This window comes from Silene latifolia, chromosome 2 (genome assembly GCF_048544455.1).
Source record: "Silene latifolia isolate original U9 population chromosome 2, ASM4854445v1, whole genome shotgun sequence".
In the NCBI taxonomy this organism is placed as follows: domain Eukaryota; kingdom Viridiplantae; phylum Streptophyta; class Magnoliopsida; order Caryophyllales; family Caryophyllaceae; genus Silene; species Silene latifolia.
Genome location: NC_133527.1, coordinates 117,710,277 through 117,726,995, shown reverse-complemented (window position 1 = coordinate 117,726,995; position 16,719 = coordinate 117,710,277). Strand labels below are relative to the sequence as shown.

Here is a 16,719-nt window from a genome sequence, read left to right as displayed (position 1 = left end):
GAAATGTATTACAACTAAATTAAGACTAAATTAAGAGAGGATTAAAAATTGATTAAGCTACTACTAATAGTTGATTATAACTTGATGATAATCTAGGTAGTACAATGGGGTATTTATGCTAAAATTAAGTACAAGGATTAGGGTTACTAAGGGCTTTAAATGACTATTAAGACCCTAAGAAAACTTGAGGAAATGCAACTCTCGAGGGACATGCGCGGATCTTCTTTGCTAGTCCCACCAGGATCCGTTCGTCCTGGCCTGATGCACGGGCTGTTCTGTAAGGGGATCCGCTTGTGCTAGAAGTCGGAACGCCCGGATTGTTGTTCTGGCACGCTCGGATGATGCTCAGGGACGCTCGGATCGTGGCTCTGATCCGTTCGTCCTGAGCTCGGGCCGCTAGGATTGCTGGACAGAGTTGTCCTCTTGTTTGGCTCCTTAGCAATCCGCAATGATCGTGTTGGGGATGCAAGGATCTCTTCATCATTGCCTATTTTACTTTATTTATCTACTTAGGCCTCTAGTGTTGGTATTCTCTTTGATGCTTGGTCATTGGATGCGATCCATTTAGCTCCATTTCGCCTCACAAATGCAAGATTAGCGATCCTCTTTTACCAAGGACACAATACCTCAATGAATATGCAAAATATGAAACCAAAGATATTAAATGACCCAAATATGTGCTAGAAAGCATGGGAACGAGGTTAATTCGGGGACTAAATGTGCTCAAATATGAGTCACATCAAACATCCCCAAACCGAACCTTTGCTCGTCCCGAGTAAAGAGGTGACTAAAACTAGGACCTTTATTTAAACTAGCCTACTAATATAACCGATATGAGACAATTAGCGGGTCTCACTCCGCATCTTCAACTCACAACAAGAAAACCATGAGGTAAGATGCCTTCTTGCAAGGCAAGGTGGGGCTTGCCAAAATGGCGATACATCCAAGCATTAAGCACTTAAAAGAAGGTAATGGATGCATCTACAAAAGAATAGCCACTTTCCTCATATAAGTGGCGGAAATTATCTAGAAGGGAAGAAATCTAAGGGCACACACTTTATTATAGATATGGTTTCTTCAAATTACGAAGCCTAGAATGATACCAATAAATCACCTCCAAGTTGTGTCAAGCTAGGGTACCTTTATCCTCAATCGCCAAGTGTTTTCGTCAAGAGTAGACTCCCTATGATGTTAGAAACACTGTAGGATCGCGGAATTCCCCCTCTTGCCTAGACAAGAAGAAGGGTCGCCCCCTCTCTACCATGCACAAAAGTGGTTTCAAATGGAAAAAGGGATCAATGTATTTGAGTTTAGTAAAGGGAGTTTACTTTTGGTTTTGTTTTTCCCCCCAATTTCTTGTGGCATTTGACATTTTTGTGAACAATTTATTTTGCCATTTCATTGATGTTTTGCAATTTTCATGCTTGACAATTTTCAACTTTTGCATTTTTTAACATTTTCAAAGTCACCCTAATTTGTAACGAGGGTGCTTATATTTGAAGCATAGGATTTCTTGTTTTTGTACTCCTCTTTTATTTGATGCAAATTGCGAACTTCTTGATTTTCACTTTGGTACTTGAACTCAAATTGATAGTTTTTGTGCCCATTCCCTTTTTTGTTGACAAAATGTGATAGAAGTGGAAGATGGTTGCATGGTTTCAAGGGTCACCTTAGAATAAACGGTAGCCAAGGAGTCATCACATCACAAGGTACTCTTGACTAGGCCTTAGTCCATGGGTCAAAAGATACTAGCATGACACATCCTAGGGTGTTTTAGAGGTATTCTAATGAACAAAGTCTCAAGAAGAAAACGTATCTACAAGGGCCTTATATACACTTGTCAAGTTTCCCAAATAGATGTTTTCACAAAAATTTTTCTAAAATGCAACTACATGCCATGATGCAACTAAAATTTATACAATCTAATGCAAATGCTTCTATCAACAAGTATGCCATATAAGATAAATGCAACTCCTAAAATCACATTGGTTTGTACCGCATCAATTAAAATAAAGCCACATAGTCATTAACATAAAGAGGAAAAAGGAGATTGGAAAGATCATACCATGTGGTCTTATTCCTCATGCCTCAGATGTGGCGTAGTCGATCCAATGTAATAGAAGGACAAACAAACAAACACAAGTATATACAAAATATACAATTCTACACTACAAAGGAAATGAACATGTTTTTGGTTTTCAATTTTCCAATTTTTATGGTTTATGAGATAAAGAACATATTTTTGTGTTTTTTCGAAATTTTTCAATTTTTAACATTTTTGATTTTAAAAGTTAAGTTAGAATTTCCCATCCCCACACTAGTATGGCATTGTCCTCAATGGCCAATACGATAGGAAATTATGCAAGCTAAATGAGAATGCATGATTTCTACACTAATATGCAAACTACATGACATATATACAAAAGTGATGCATTCTAATCTATTCTATATGATGCATGATTTTTTTGGTTGGAGAGCTAATTTAGATTAACTCCCATTCCTTATATTTGAACTTCCCCAAACCGAGTAATACACTATTTCTAGTGTAAAAGTAGGGAAGTTCATGCACAAGTATGCAATGCATGAAACTAATTGTCATTTTGGATTGTACAAGTGGGAACAATAAATGAAACACCTCAATGGAACCGAGGTGGAAGTCCTTTGAGTGTTGCTAGGACTCAAAACAAGTGATCAAGATTAAAATTTTAAAACAAGAGATATAAACAAAGCCATAGGAGGTGTAGGAAACTCACAATGGATTAGGTTGAAGTCAAGTAATTAACCCCGTATATGTGGCATCCTCCAAATAGCTTGTGAACCATCAATTGTCACTCATTGCGACATCCTCATCACCATCATTGCTTTCATCATCAACTTCTTCATCATCTACCTCCATTGACCCGGAGGCTTCACCATCTTCATCATTAACTTTCGAACTTGAAGCTTGCTCTTTCTCTTCTTCTTGTTCTTGGCAAGAATAACTACCTTCCCCGTCTTCAATAACAACGATATCCTTTCTACTTGCAACTCGACTATCCATGTTGGCATATTTAGAAGCATTTGGGAAGAATGCCTCTCTATCCACCCAACTAGGCAAAGGACATGAAGGATCAAGTAGTCCTTGCCTAGCTAGATGTAGTAGGGATGGATATTGACCACAGTAAGCATTGACCCGATCTTCATGAGCTTTTTTATGCATTTGTTGCATTAGTTGGGTCAAGAAGTCGTTGCCTACCATGACATTGGAGCCAATTGGTTTGAATTTTTGGTAGGCAAATGGATATGGTGGATTCACAATGGAGGAGGAGGAGAGCTTTGCATTTGGTTCCCTATGTTGCTTCATTATCACTTCGGCTTCCTCGGAGATGGGTAGTAGGTAGTTTGGGCTACGGACGGCGATGCGGCATATTTTGCTAGGCAAGATGAAGGACATAGCTTCTTTGATGAGCTACTCATACTTGTTGTCAAGATTGTCATTCTTGACCCAATGGAATTTGTTGATCAAAGTGCTCATATCAAGGAGGTTGCTCCCTTTAACCGGTTTGTAGGTTTTATCTTTGTTGAAATCTGGGTTAAAGTGCTTGGCTAACCTTGTTACTAAGCCTCCATTTACAATAAAAGCCGCTCCATCTTTCCCATTATAAATCTCAAGCCACCGATCAAGCAAAAGTTGAAGGATGTTGTATTCTTTGGTGAACTTTCCATTGATATTCATGGTAGACTCAAGGTAGACAAAATCAAGCTCGGTAAAGTGATTGGTGCCTTTTGTAGCAATCAAGGTATTGCCCACAAACTTGTGCCATATTCTGATGCCCGAATGGTGAACATATAGAGCATGGCACTCCCGGAGAGAGTCAAATTTTCGCCCGGTAATCGCTTTTCAAAGGGGTGTGGCGTCATATTTTAAAGGCTTCTTCTCATAATGATAATGTTGTAAAAGACCAAACGCTTCACCAAACTCACTCAAAGCCATTCTTCTACTCTTGTTCTCAAGACGGAATTCACCATATTTTTGATTTTCTATCTTAAACACCTTCAAGGAGCTTATGAACTCCATGGTTAGTGAAGGGTAAGTCAATTCTTCCTTTTCAAAGAGGGCTAATAACCTCATGGACTCGAAAAATGTTCTATTTCTTTCAAGCACACCCAATTTTTCCAAAGTGTCTTGACATATAAACTTGGTAGCCACAATAGTATTTCTATTAAGGGATAAAAATGCATTCCTATGAGCATCGATTAAGAAAGTTACCTCCGGAAAATTTGGCAATTGTTCTATAACCGGAGTAGGTGTGGTAGCTTCCTCAATAGGAGTTGCAATTTCTTGGATTTCCACCCTTGGTTGTACCACTACCAAAGCCTTAGATGCAAGAAGAGCTTGTTGTCTCTTTGATAAATTTGTAGTCTTGGGTGCCTTGTTTCCGCCTTTTGTTCTTGCCATTGTGTTCTCCTTCTCAAATTTGTATCAATAAACCAATATTGTGCTTGAATGCTTCTTGTTTCCTCAAACTTCAATCAATTCCTCAATGAATTTTGGGATTTTCGAATTTGTACCCAAACCCTAGAAAATTAATTCAATTTGTGAATAATTTGATGTTTAGATGGTCTTTTGTTGATAAAGGAGTGGTTTAATCTTGATTTGAGCAAGTTTTGTTTTGATGGTGGTGATTTTGGTTGAGAAATTGGTGTTTTTGAATGAGGGGATTAAGGGTTTTGAGGGAGAAAAGGTGAGTGTTTGTGTTTGTAAAAGATAGAAATGATTTGGAAGGAAGGGATGAGTACCATGTTTTGTTAAATAGCAGCTCGGGACGCGCGGATTCAACACAGGACGATCGGATTCTCAGACAGTACATCCTAAATTTGCCAACCCGTGCCAGGACGCGCGGATCCTGCGCAGCTCGAGCGGATTCTCCCTGGGGACGCTCCGATCCTCCTGGGGACGTGCGGATTTTCAAACAGCGTGAACTCATGAATTTGAAGCATGCCAGGACGCACGGATTAGTCTCAAGACGAGCGGCTCATAGTCTGGGACGACTGTCCTGAGGATGATTTGTTCAGATTCTGATACAGGACGCTTTCTTCAATTGAAGCCTTGCCAGGACTCGCGTCCTAAAGCCAGGACGCTCGGATCCTCTTCTGGGACGCCTGGATCATCATCAGCTCCCACGGGCTCAGGTTTGCCCGTGGGGTTTCCTTTTCCCATATCATTCTTTCTTCTTTTCCTTTGTTCATTGTTTGTAGGTATACTACGAAGGCTCGGTTAGCCTAGGCACTTGCTATCCCCATACTTGATCAAACACTACATATTAAAACATGTTAAAATACGTCCCTCACTTGCTCTCATGTCAAAAATCTTGATCAAAGTACAAAAATATAAATCTAAAAATGACAAAAATGCAATAGAGGAAATAATATAAGAGTAAAGGGGTTAGAATAGTTAGAAATGGTGGTTTAGGGAGGACTCTACCAAACTCTCATTCTTTGATGAGATGTCAAGGGGGCAAAGCCAAGGTGTTGTTGATGTTGCTCAACACCTTGTAGAAGTAGTCGAAAGCTTGCTCATTTGCATGATAGAGGTCTTGGGTAGATCTTTGCACATTATTCTCTTCATTGTTGTAGTCGTCCAAGTCAAAGTGATGACAAGGATCCACAAGGTCTTGATCTATGGTCATAGCATTTCCAATATAAGGATTGACTAATCCTTCAAATTCATTGTCCCATAGACCGCAAACTTCATTAGCTTGTTTCCCAATGGTATCATGAGTTGACGAGGGCAACTCTTCTTCTATGTTGTCTTGGCCAATGAGGCCTTCTTCATTACTTGTCATGATGAATGAGCTATTCAAGCTATCATTGTTGTTGAAAATTCCTTGCTCTCCGGATAGAGCTACATGAAGGTCATCCACTTTCTTCTTCCATGTGGGTGGTGATTCTTTACTCATGGCTTGATCCTTGGATAGAGATTTCAACTTCTTCCTATCACTTTCTCGGGTATAATTATCGATCATGAAACATGCCTCATGTAGTCGGGGAGCTCGCATTGTTTTTTCAAGATTGAAAGTGATTGTCTCATCTCCCACTTCAAGTGTGAGCTCTCCATGTTTCACATCGATTACCGCTCCAGCGGTATGAAAGAAAGGTCTTCCTAAAATGATAGGAATGTTGGAATCCTCCTCCATGTCTACAATGACAAAGTCTACCGGGATGAAGAATTTGCCAATTCTCACGGGCACATCCTCCCATACTCCTAAAGGTACCTTTGTTGATAGATCCGCCATTTGAAGAGTGATGTTGGTGCATTTGAGATCTCCCATTTCTAGCCTCTTACATACCGAGTATGACATGACACTTACACTTGCTTCAAGGTCACATAATGCTTTATTGATTGTAGTGTCGCCAATGGTACATGGAATAGAAAAACTTCCCGGATCTTTGAGCTTTGGAGGGGAACTTCCTTGGAGAATAGCACTACTCACTTTTGTAAAGGCAATAGTCTCCAATTTTCAGATGGATTTCTTCTTGGTAAGAATGTGCTTCATATACTTTGCATAGGCCGGAACATGATTGATCAATTCCGTGAATGGGATTGAGACTTCTAAGTTCTTCACAATTTCCATGAACTTTCCAAGTTGATCATCAAGATTAGGCTTAGCTTGCCGACTTGGAAATGGAAGTCTAATCACAATAGGCTCTTTTTCCTTAGCCTTTTCTTCATTCTTCTTCTTTGAAACTTCATTGGAAGTAGGATCTACCTCCTTAGAATTCTCCATAACTCTTTGCTTGTCACTAGCATCCACAACATCTTTATCAATTGGCCTCTTCGGCCCTTCATATCTTATACCACTCCTCAAATGGATGGCACTCACCATCTCATGTCTAGGAGGATTACCTTGAGGTGGTAATTGCCCCTTTTGTCTTTCAGAGCTAGAAGATGCTAATTGAGTCACTTGGGTCTCTTACATTTTTGTGTGGGCAAGAATGTTGTTGATGGTGATCTCTTTAGCTTGGCTATCTTTTTGCATTTGGGTGACGAATTCTTGTTGGTTCTTTTGCATTTGGAGGACTGCTTTTTGGACATCAAAGCTTTGGTCATTTGGTTGGTTGTAAGAAGGTTAATTTTGGTAACCTTAGCTTTGGTTGAAAAAGGGTCTTTGAGCTTGGTTTCTCATTGGAGGTGGGGTGTATGTTTGATGGGGATTTTGGACATTTTGGCTCTTGTATGAAATATTTGGATGGAATTTGGTATTTCATTATAGTAGTTGGAATAAGGGGTGCCACTCTTGTATGCTTGGAAAGCATTAACTTGTTCATTTGTTCCCCTACATTCATTTTGATCATGTCCCACGGTTCCACAACTTTTATATACTCCACTTGGAATTGAGGATGATGCCCCATAGCATTAACATGTTGTTTGGGTGATTTGGAAGCTTCATCAAGCTTAGCCATGGCCTTCTCAAACTTCAAATTGATGGTGTCAATATGAGCACTTGGTTCAGCACCCAATTGAGTGATGGAATCTACCTCATGCTATCCTCCTCTTGTGGCCTTTCGAGGCCTACTATATTGGGAATTATGAACCGCCATCTCTTTGATTTTGGCCCATGTTTGATTGTCATCAACTTCGGTAAACATCCCATTGTATCCCATATTGAGAATATTGCGGGAGTCTTCATATAGGCCGTTCCAAAATTGTTGCACAAGGAACCACTCACTAACACTACTACAAATCCAGGGAACCACAACGGCTCTTTAACAACGCTTATTCACGAAAATCACCATAAGACGTTGTAGAATGGATGGCGCGAAACTTTACTAAACTTAATTTTAACGGTTATGTGTTGTTAACCGTTGTTCTTGGTTTTAACAACGGGCCAAACTTGCACAACCGTTGTTAATATAAAAACTAATAACAACAGTTTACTTTGTAATACATTATAGCCATTGTTAATAATTTGGCTCAAAATTAGTGAAAAGTAATTACAACGATTATATTATAACCCGTTGTTAATACTTTTTAACAACGGTTGTCAAAGGAACCATTGTTAATATATTATCTAATGACAACGGGTTTATGTGTAATAACCGTTGTCAATACTTTCAAGCAAATACCACAATATATACCACACAAACACAGATCAGCTACAGCCACAGCCACAAACACACAACCACACTCTTTCTCATCGTCGCTTTATCATCTCCGTCACTGTTGTTGTTATCGTCTCTTTCTTTCTCTAATTATCAGTTATATATCTATCGCTTTATGGTTTTAGATTTTGTCATCTCCGTCATTATTGTTCTTTCTCTAATTATTTTATTTGCATGTGTTTTTCTCCGTCATTGTTCTTTCTCTAATTATTATTCGCTTAGTTTTTCTGCGTTTATTAGTAAAACAAATTAAATAAAATAAAATAAAGAAGATGATGGAGAGGATAGTAAAACAAATCCACATTTAACATACATAAACTTAATTAATTGATATATATACATAAACTTAATGCATTGCTAAAAATACAATTCTTAGATGTTCATATAGGGATGCATTCTCTTCTATGATATTCATCATCTCCTCCTTTGCTATTTGGAGGTTTCGTTCTGCAGATGCAATATCTTCATATAGCTGCATTATCTGCGGCTCTAACAAGCCATTTTTTTGGGGTCCTTGAGTGCGATCTGAGCATCCTCAAGGAAGAGCTTGTACTTCCTCTCGATTTCCTGCAAGCGGCGTATGAAACTTTTGTTGTACTCGGTCATAATGTATGTTAAACGAATGGTATCATTCATTATTGAAGGAAGTTTGGAGTTTATTAGGTGTTAATGATTTAGGGTTTGGAGTTTAGGGTGGAGATAGTGATATAATGGATTGGTTATTGAGATAGTGGAATGAATTTATAATTAGTAATGTGTCGTTTGAGTTGTTTTTTAATTAATATGTTTAGGGTTTGATGCTTAAATTAAAACGAATTTTGTTTAGGAAGTTGTGTCATATCCCTGCTTCAAATCTTATAACCCTTCGCATTCCATATATTGTGTCCTTTCATGCAGGGATTTTGGCAGTAATAATGCATGCATCTAGTAATATATAATTAATTGATGCAGGAGGGATTTTGGCAGTAACGCTTTGTATTTTTATTTTTATTTTAAAACAATAACGGTTATTTAAAAAAAACCCGTTGTCTTTAGTTATAACAACGGTTTTTTCTATTGTAACCGTTGTTATAACTTTCCCACCAAAAATTAGTCATACTTTCCACAACGAATGTCTCGTAACGACAACGGTTTTTAACCGTTGTTAATAGTTTTCACAACGAGTTTCTTAAAAAATCAACCGTTGTTAAAACCTTTATAAGCGGACGCTTTAACAACGTCCGCTTTTTTATATATAAAACGGTCTTTAACCGTTGTTATACCCTATATCTGTAGTAGTGTAAGTCCATGGTGTGGACAAGAACGACAAGTGTCCTTAAATCTCTCCCATGCTTCATATAACGATTCCTCATCCCTTTGCTTGAACTCGGTGATTTGGGCTCTCAACATATTAGTCTTCTCCGGAGTGTAGAATTTCTTGTAGAAGGCAAGTGCTAACTTCTTCCATGAATCAATACGAAGGGTAGCCTTGTCTAGGCTCTTCAACCATTGCTTTGCGGTACAAATCAAATAAAAAGGAAATAATACCCATCGGATTTGGTCTTGAGTAACTCCGGTTTGAGAAATTGTATCACAATAGTCACAAAAAGTCTCCATATGTGAATGAAGGTCTTCACTAGGCATCCCTCCAAATTGACTTCTCTCAACTAATTGTATGAATGTGGATTTGGCAATGAAATTACCGGTTAAATGTGCTGGTGTAGGAGTACCGTTTGGTAGGTTCTCCTCGATTGGTACGGAATGTGATGAAAATTTAGGCATTGTGGGTTGATTTTTGGGTAGGTTTTGAATTGGGTTATCCTCTCCTTCTCTTGCAAAAGGGTTGGTAAACTCAATGTTATTTGGTTGAATGTCCACAATCTCTCCAATACATACAACTCTTGAATTACCTCTAGCAACTCTTCTATTGTTGGTTAAAGTCCTTTCAATCACGAAATCAATAGGTAAAAAATTACCTTGTGATCTCCTAGTCATGCAAAATATCAAACAACTCGAAAATAATTAGAGCAACCTTGAGGAGATTAACTTCCCCAAGGTGAAGAAAGACATAACTAAAAACAATTAACGAAAATCAAATCAATTGAACACCGTCCCCGGCAACGGCGCCATTTTTGGTCCGGTTAAAACTCGTCGTCAAAAGCTACCAACCAAAACAATATTTATAACTTTACAAACTACTCTTATTAAAGAGGTAAGTAATGGTCGGATCCCAAGGGACGAGTATTGATGTAGGATTTTCAATTGCAAGTAGCTATGTCTAAGGGTGTTACAAATTGGGTTTGAGATGAGATGAAGTCTAAACTAATCAACAAGATGAATGTAAATTAATGAAAACAAAGTAAAGCAAAAAAAGGGGTTTGTAAACAATTGATTAAAGCCACTCGGGTGTCATGGGTTCATGGGGGATTCATGGGAGTAGATTATACAAACATGTTCTCAATTAGATGGAAGCACTTATTGTTGTGATGGGATCGAGTTAGTGTATGTCTTACAATCCCTAGGAAGATTTGGGTCCCGGAGCTGAGTCGTCTAGACAGTACAACACCTACAAGCCGACTTAATTCTTCCTATTCAACTCTATGCATGGTCTAATGAGGCTCGAGTTGGTTTATATCTTACAAGCCTCATTGAAAAGGTAAGAGATGGTAAAAAAATGCAAGGATTCATAGACTCGCATTTCATCAAACATAACATGTGCATAGGTTGAAATCATAACAAGCAAGCAAATTAATTATGAAAGCATATTAGATTAAGCATAGATCAATCCCCATGTCTGTTTCCCCTAATTCTCCATTAACCCTAGCTAAAGAACTACTCACCCATGGTCAAGTTTAGCATGCTAATAAGGTTGTCAATCATACTAACAAAGCAAAACATGATGAATAAAGAAAAATGATTAATAATTAAACAAGGGTAAAAAGGAATTATACATATGGAGATGATCCAAATAAAGCAAAGAATAATAGAAGTACTTGATGATTGATGGAAGGTTGTCAATCCTCCAAATATACTCAAATAATCTTCTAATTACCCAAATAAAAGGAAGAACAATAGAGAAATTAAGGAAAGATTAAGACGTGATTAATATTGAGAAATGTATTACCACTAAATTAAGAGAGGATTAAAAATTGATTAAGCTATTACTAATAGTTGATTATAACTTGATGATAATCTAGGTAGTACAATGGGGTATTTATACTAAAATTAAGTACAAGGATTAGGGTTACTAAAGGCTTTAAATGACTATTAATACCCTAAGAAAACTTGAGGAAATGCAACTCCCGAGGGACATGCGCGGATCATCTTTGCTAGTCCCACCAGGATCCGCTCGTCCTGGCCTGATGCACGGTCTGTTCTGTAAGGGGATCCGCTCGTGCTAGAAGTCGCGACCCCCGGATTGTTTTTCTAGCACGCTCGGATGATGCTCAGAGACGCTTGGATCGTGGCTCTGATCCGCTCGTCCTGAGCTCGGGCCGCTCGGATCGCTGGACAGAGTTGTCCTCTTGTTTGGCTCCTTAGCAATCCGCAAGGATCGTGTTGGGGATGCAAGGATCTTTTCACCATTACCCATTTTACTTTATTTATCTACTTAGGCCTCTAGTGTTGGTCTTCTCTTTGATCCTTGGTCATTGGATGCGATCCATTTAGCTCCATTCCGCCTCACAAATGCAAGGTTAGCGATCCTCTCCTACCAAGGACACAAAACCTCAAATAATATGCAAAATAGGAAACCAAAGATAATAAATGACCCAAATATGTGCTACAAAGCATGGGAACGAGGTTAATTCGGGGACTAAATGTGCTCAAATATGAGTCACATCAATAACAATAATTATTATAACAATAACAATAACAACAACAATAATAATAATAATAATAATAATAATAATAATAATAATAATAATAATAATAATAATAATAATAATAATAATAATAATAATAATAATAATAATAATAATAATAATAATAATAATAATAATAATAATAATAATCTTTCTTCAATTCTCTTCCTTTATTATGACCTAGAGAGAGAGAGAAGCTGCCGTCATCTGCGATTGACTTTTTTGCATTGAATATGGCTAGAAATTCAGTGAAGAAGTCAAAAGCAAAGCACTCTGCATCCAAACAGATAAGCAAGCATACGTTAAGGAAAATTGTTTCACAAAAAATTGGACCAACTGACTCGGATTCGAAAAAGACAAAGCGTGTTCAGGAGATTGTGGGAATACCAGGGTTACAGTTGGAGTCAGACAAGGAGATTTTAGATGATGAACAATGGAATATCATTCCGGAGAAACCATCTGATGTGATATAACATGAGGAAGAACAGGAAACTGATATGGAGGATATCATCCAATTCACAGAGGATGATGTTAAGGACGAGATCTCATACTGGCGGCAGGGAATATATTGTTTTGTGCTTGGCGCAAACCCTCCATGGGAGGTCCTGGAAGGCTATGTTAAGAGATTATGGGGAAAATATGCAATAGACAAAATCTCCTTTCTTCCCAATGGAGTTTTCCTGGTACGTTTTCAAAATAATGAGGACAAGGAGGCAATCCTAAAGGCAGGATACTTTATGTATGATAACAAACCACTCATTGTGAAGCCATGGGAGGAGAATATTGATATTCAGAAAGAAGATATTAAGGAGGTCCCTGCGTGGATCAAACTGATCAGATTACCACTCAAATTTTGGGTAGTGTGCCTCCCTAAGATAGCAGGTTTAGTAGGGAAGTATGTTAAGAGTGATTCTGCAACAGTGGAGAAGACTAGGTTGGGATATGCAAGAGTGATGGTGGAATTAAAAAAAGGGCAAAAGCTGCCTGAGAAGGTTCCATTCTTAGATGAAACAAGGAAGAGGGTGGTTGTTGATGTGGACTATGAATGGAAACCCATTCTCTGCCTCAAATGCAAAGGATATGGACATGAAGCAAAGGTTTGTAAGAAAGTGGTACAAGGAGGTAAGAAGGGTTTTTAGAAGCAACAAAAAATATGGAAACCTGTAAACAGACCTGTGCAGCAAGTTGTGCAGCTCAGTCCAAGGAGAAGTACACCTTCTGTACCCAATGCTGTGAAAATTGCTGTGATTCCTCTGGATATTACGCTTGCAAGCCAAATAGTGAAGTTCAACTCTCAAGGCAGTGCGTCTGGTGTTCGAATTATAAGAAGAGATGAGTCTCCTACTTTCCTTGCTACTCTTACTCAGGCGCTTAAGGAAGGTATTGGACAAACAGGTACCCTAATCCATACTCCTGATCAATGAATACGATAGGATTTTGGAATGTACGGGGTTTAAACAATGTAGATAAATAGAGTAGTGTTAAATGGTTTATGAATAAAAATAATGTAGGCTTATTTGGACTTCTTGAAACAAAGGTGAAGCCTGAGAATATAGTGGGTATAGGTAATAAACTCTGTGAAGGCTGGTGTTTAACTACCAACACTAGGTTTCATAAGGGAGGTAGGGTTTGGGTTGTGTGGAACCCTAATACTTATGATGTGCAGCCTTTGGATTATTATAGCCAGTTTATTCATATGACCGTCTATTCTATAATTAATAGCAAGATGTTCTATTTAACTATGATTTATGCTCATAATGATATTGTGAGTAGAGAAGAATTATGGAGAAAAATGAGAGCTTTTGCTATGCAATGTGATGGGCCCTGGGCAATGGCAGGGGACTTCAACTGTGTTCTCACTCCTGAGGAAAGACTGGGAGGACATAGCTTTATTGCTGAAATGGAACCGTTTAGAGATTGTCTTGATCAATGTGGGATGATAGATATCCCTGCTACTGGTTCCAAATTTACTTGGAATAATAAGCAGGGTCCAGATAGTAGGGTCTTCAGTAGGCTTGATAGGTTTCTTGTAAACCAAGAGTGGCAGGATTGTTTCCCTCACCTACAAGCTCATTTTCATCCAGAGGGTTTATTTGATCACAACCCATCCACAGTAAGCTCCTCTTTGAGGGAGTGTGAAGGCAAACCCCCTTTCAGATATTATAATATGTGGGGACAAGCTGTGCAGTTTAAAGCTATAGTTCAGCAGGGTTGGAGTGTGAATGTAGCTAGGACAAGAATGTTTAGAGTGGTAAAAAACCTAAAGGCTCTAAAGATTATGCTAAGGAAGCTCAATAGGGAATGTTATGCTGATGTAGAGAACAATACTAATATTACAAAGGGAAAATTGGAGAAAATTCAACAACAGCTACAGCAGACCCCTACTGACCCAAACCTGATTATGAAGGAAATAGAGATAGCTCAGGCCTATAGGGACCTTGATAATGCTAGAAGCAGCTACCTGGCGCAGAAGGCAAAAATAAAATGGATGGAGAGTGGTGATAGCAGTACAGGATTCTTTCATGGCATTATTAAAAAGAGAATGCTGAAGAATCAGGTCCTGAAAATTGAAGATCAGAATGGCAGTGTATGCACAAAAGGATCTAGTATTCAAGGAGCATTCTTGGACTATTCTAAAAATCTCCTGGGTAGCAGCAAGCCAAATGAGAATGTTAATATCTCTATTGTCGAAAAAGGGAGGTGTTGCACTGAGGAGCATTCTACTATTCTGAACGGGACTGTTACTAGAGAGGAGATAAAATAAGCCATTTTTAGCATACCCAATGATAAGTCTCCTGGTCCTGATGGATATACAAGCAAGTTTTTCAAAGATGCTTGGGATATTGTAGGGGAAGAGGTCACTCAAGCTATTTTAAATTTCTTTAACGCGGGGAAGTTGCTAAATCAGCTAAATGCCACCACTGTCACTCTGATTCCCAAAGTTAATAATCCTGGCAAGGTGCAACAGTTTAGACCTATAGCATGTTGCAATGTAATTTATAAAACCATATCAAAGTTACTTTGCAATAGGTTTGCTGAGATCCTGCCTGATATTATAAGCCAAAACCAAGGAGCCTTTGTTCAAGGGAGATATATCCTAGAGAATGTCATGATTTGCCAGGATATTATTAAGCTTTATAATAGGAAAAGTGTGTCTCCTCGCTGCCTCTTTAAGATTGATCTACAAAAAGCATATGACAGTGTGGAATGGAAATTTGTGGACCAAATGCTTCAAGCTCTAAAGATCCCTGATAAATTCAGGAATCTGATCATGAGCTGTGTCACTACTCCTAGCTTCACCCTGAACCTTAATGGTAATCACTTTGGGTATTTCAAAGGCAGAAGGGGATTAAGGAAAGGGGACCCCATCTCCCCTCTCCTTTTTATTATATGCATGGAGTATCTTACGAGGATTATAGATTATGTAGTGCAAAAATGGCCCTTCAATTATCATCCTCTGTGTGGCCCTCTCAAGCTCAATCATATGTTATTTGCAGATGACCTTTTATTATTCTACAAAGGTAATGTTAGGTCTATCATGCTCCTACTCAGAGCATTCTCTACGTTCTTCAAAGCTTCAGGCCTTCAGATGAATGCATCAAAATTTGAAGTCTTCTTCAATGGTGTCACAGCACAGCTTAAAGAAGACATCCTGGCTGTCTCAGGGTTTCAGGAAGGTATCATGCCATTTAGATACTTGGGAATACCTATGAAAGCAGGAAGATTAAACAAGGCAGATTGCAATGTGTTGGTTGAGAAAGTGATTCAAAGAATCAGGGGTATGGGGACGAGGAAGCTATCCTATGCAGGAAGGATTACTCTAATCAATTCAGGTTTTAGCACTCTCCATACATACTGGGCAGCAATTTTTATACTCCCAAAGGCAGTAATAAAGAGCATCAATATTTTGTGTAGAAATTACTTGTGGGATGGAACTGCAGACTACCTGAGAACTCCTCTTGTGGGATGGTCCAAAATATGTTTGCCAAAGGAGGAGGGTGGACTGGGAGTGAAACAAATTCAGAAGTAGAATGATGTTGCTGTGACTAAGCTGGTGGACTTGGTATATACACAACCTGGTCGAATTTAGGTCAAATGGGTAAGAGAAAACTACATTAAAAATCATGAGTGGGAGACTTATGAGCCTGGTTTAGATGCTGCCTGGTACTGGAAAAAAATTTGCAAAATGAAATCCAAATTTGCTGCTGGATTTCAGAATGGGAATTGGATTCTAGATGATAAGGGATATAGCATCAAGAGTGGCTATGAATGGAGCAGGCATAGAGAAGCTATATGTCAATGGCATAAAACTGTATGGAGTGCTTTGGCTATCCCCAAACACTCAGTAATCACCTGGTTATGTATGCATAAGGCTCTGAATGTGCGTGCAAAACTGAAGTGAATAGGCTATACTGATGATGATGGCTGTGTGCTTTGTGGCAATGGAGTTGAAACACATAACCATTTATTTTTCTCTTGTGAGTATAGCAGCAGGGTAATTGCAGCAGTAGAATCCCAAGGACTGACCCTATCCATGGGAGAGCATCAGGCACACCACTACAGAAACAGTTCTTTGGACTGCTTATATGCAACTGCTACTACATGATATGGATGGAAAGGAATAAATGTAGGTTGGAGATGCAGGTGAGACACCCTGAACAGATTGCTAAGGATATCATTGCAAGCGTGAGCATGAGACTGAAAGACAAGATAAGAAATCTATGTATTGAGAAGG

At 38.6% G+C, this 16,719-nt stretch overlaps 1 protein-coding gene and 1 non-coding gene across 2 annotated transcripts; both read left to right on the top strand.

Moving 5' to 3' along the window:
- The first annotated feature begins 9,424 nt into the window (after positions 1-9,424).
- Positions 9,425-9,531, top strand: LOC141645049 (small nucleolar RNA R71). Its single transcript, XR_012544643.1, has one exon. It is a non-coding gene; the product is annotated as a small nucleolar RNA R71 (small nucleolar RNA).
- Positions 9,532-12,481: 2,950 nt separating this feature from the next.
- Positions 12,482-16,014, top strand: LOC141641225 (uncharacterized). The gene is made up of 4 exons (XM_074449896.1): positions 12,482-13,081; positions 13,178-13,379; positions 13,496-14,724; positions 14,893-16,014. Exons 1-4 carry the CDS (start codon positions 12,482-12,484, stop codon positions 16,012-16,014), a joined length of 3,153 nt encoding a protein of 1,050 aa, XP_074305997.1.
- The last annotated feature ends 705 nt before the right edge of the window (positions 16,015-16,719 follow it).

Coding starts and splice junctions, on each gene's coding strand:
- LOC141641225 (XM_074449896.1), top strand. CDS start 12,482: ATGGAGGATATCATCCAATTCACAGAGGATGATGTTAAGGACGAGATC. Junction 13,380..13,495: donor GGAAGGTATTGGACAAACAG/GTACCCTAATCC, acceptor AAAATAATGTAG/GCTTATTTGGACTTCTTGAA. Junction 14,725..14,892: donor CTACTATTCTGAACGGGACT/GTTACTAGAGAG, acceptor TTGCTAAATCAG/CTAAATGCCACCACTGTCAC.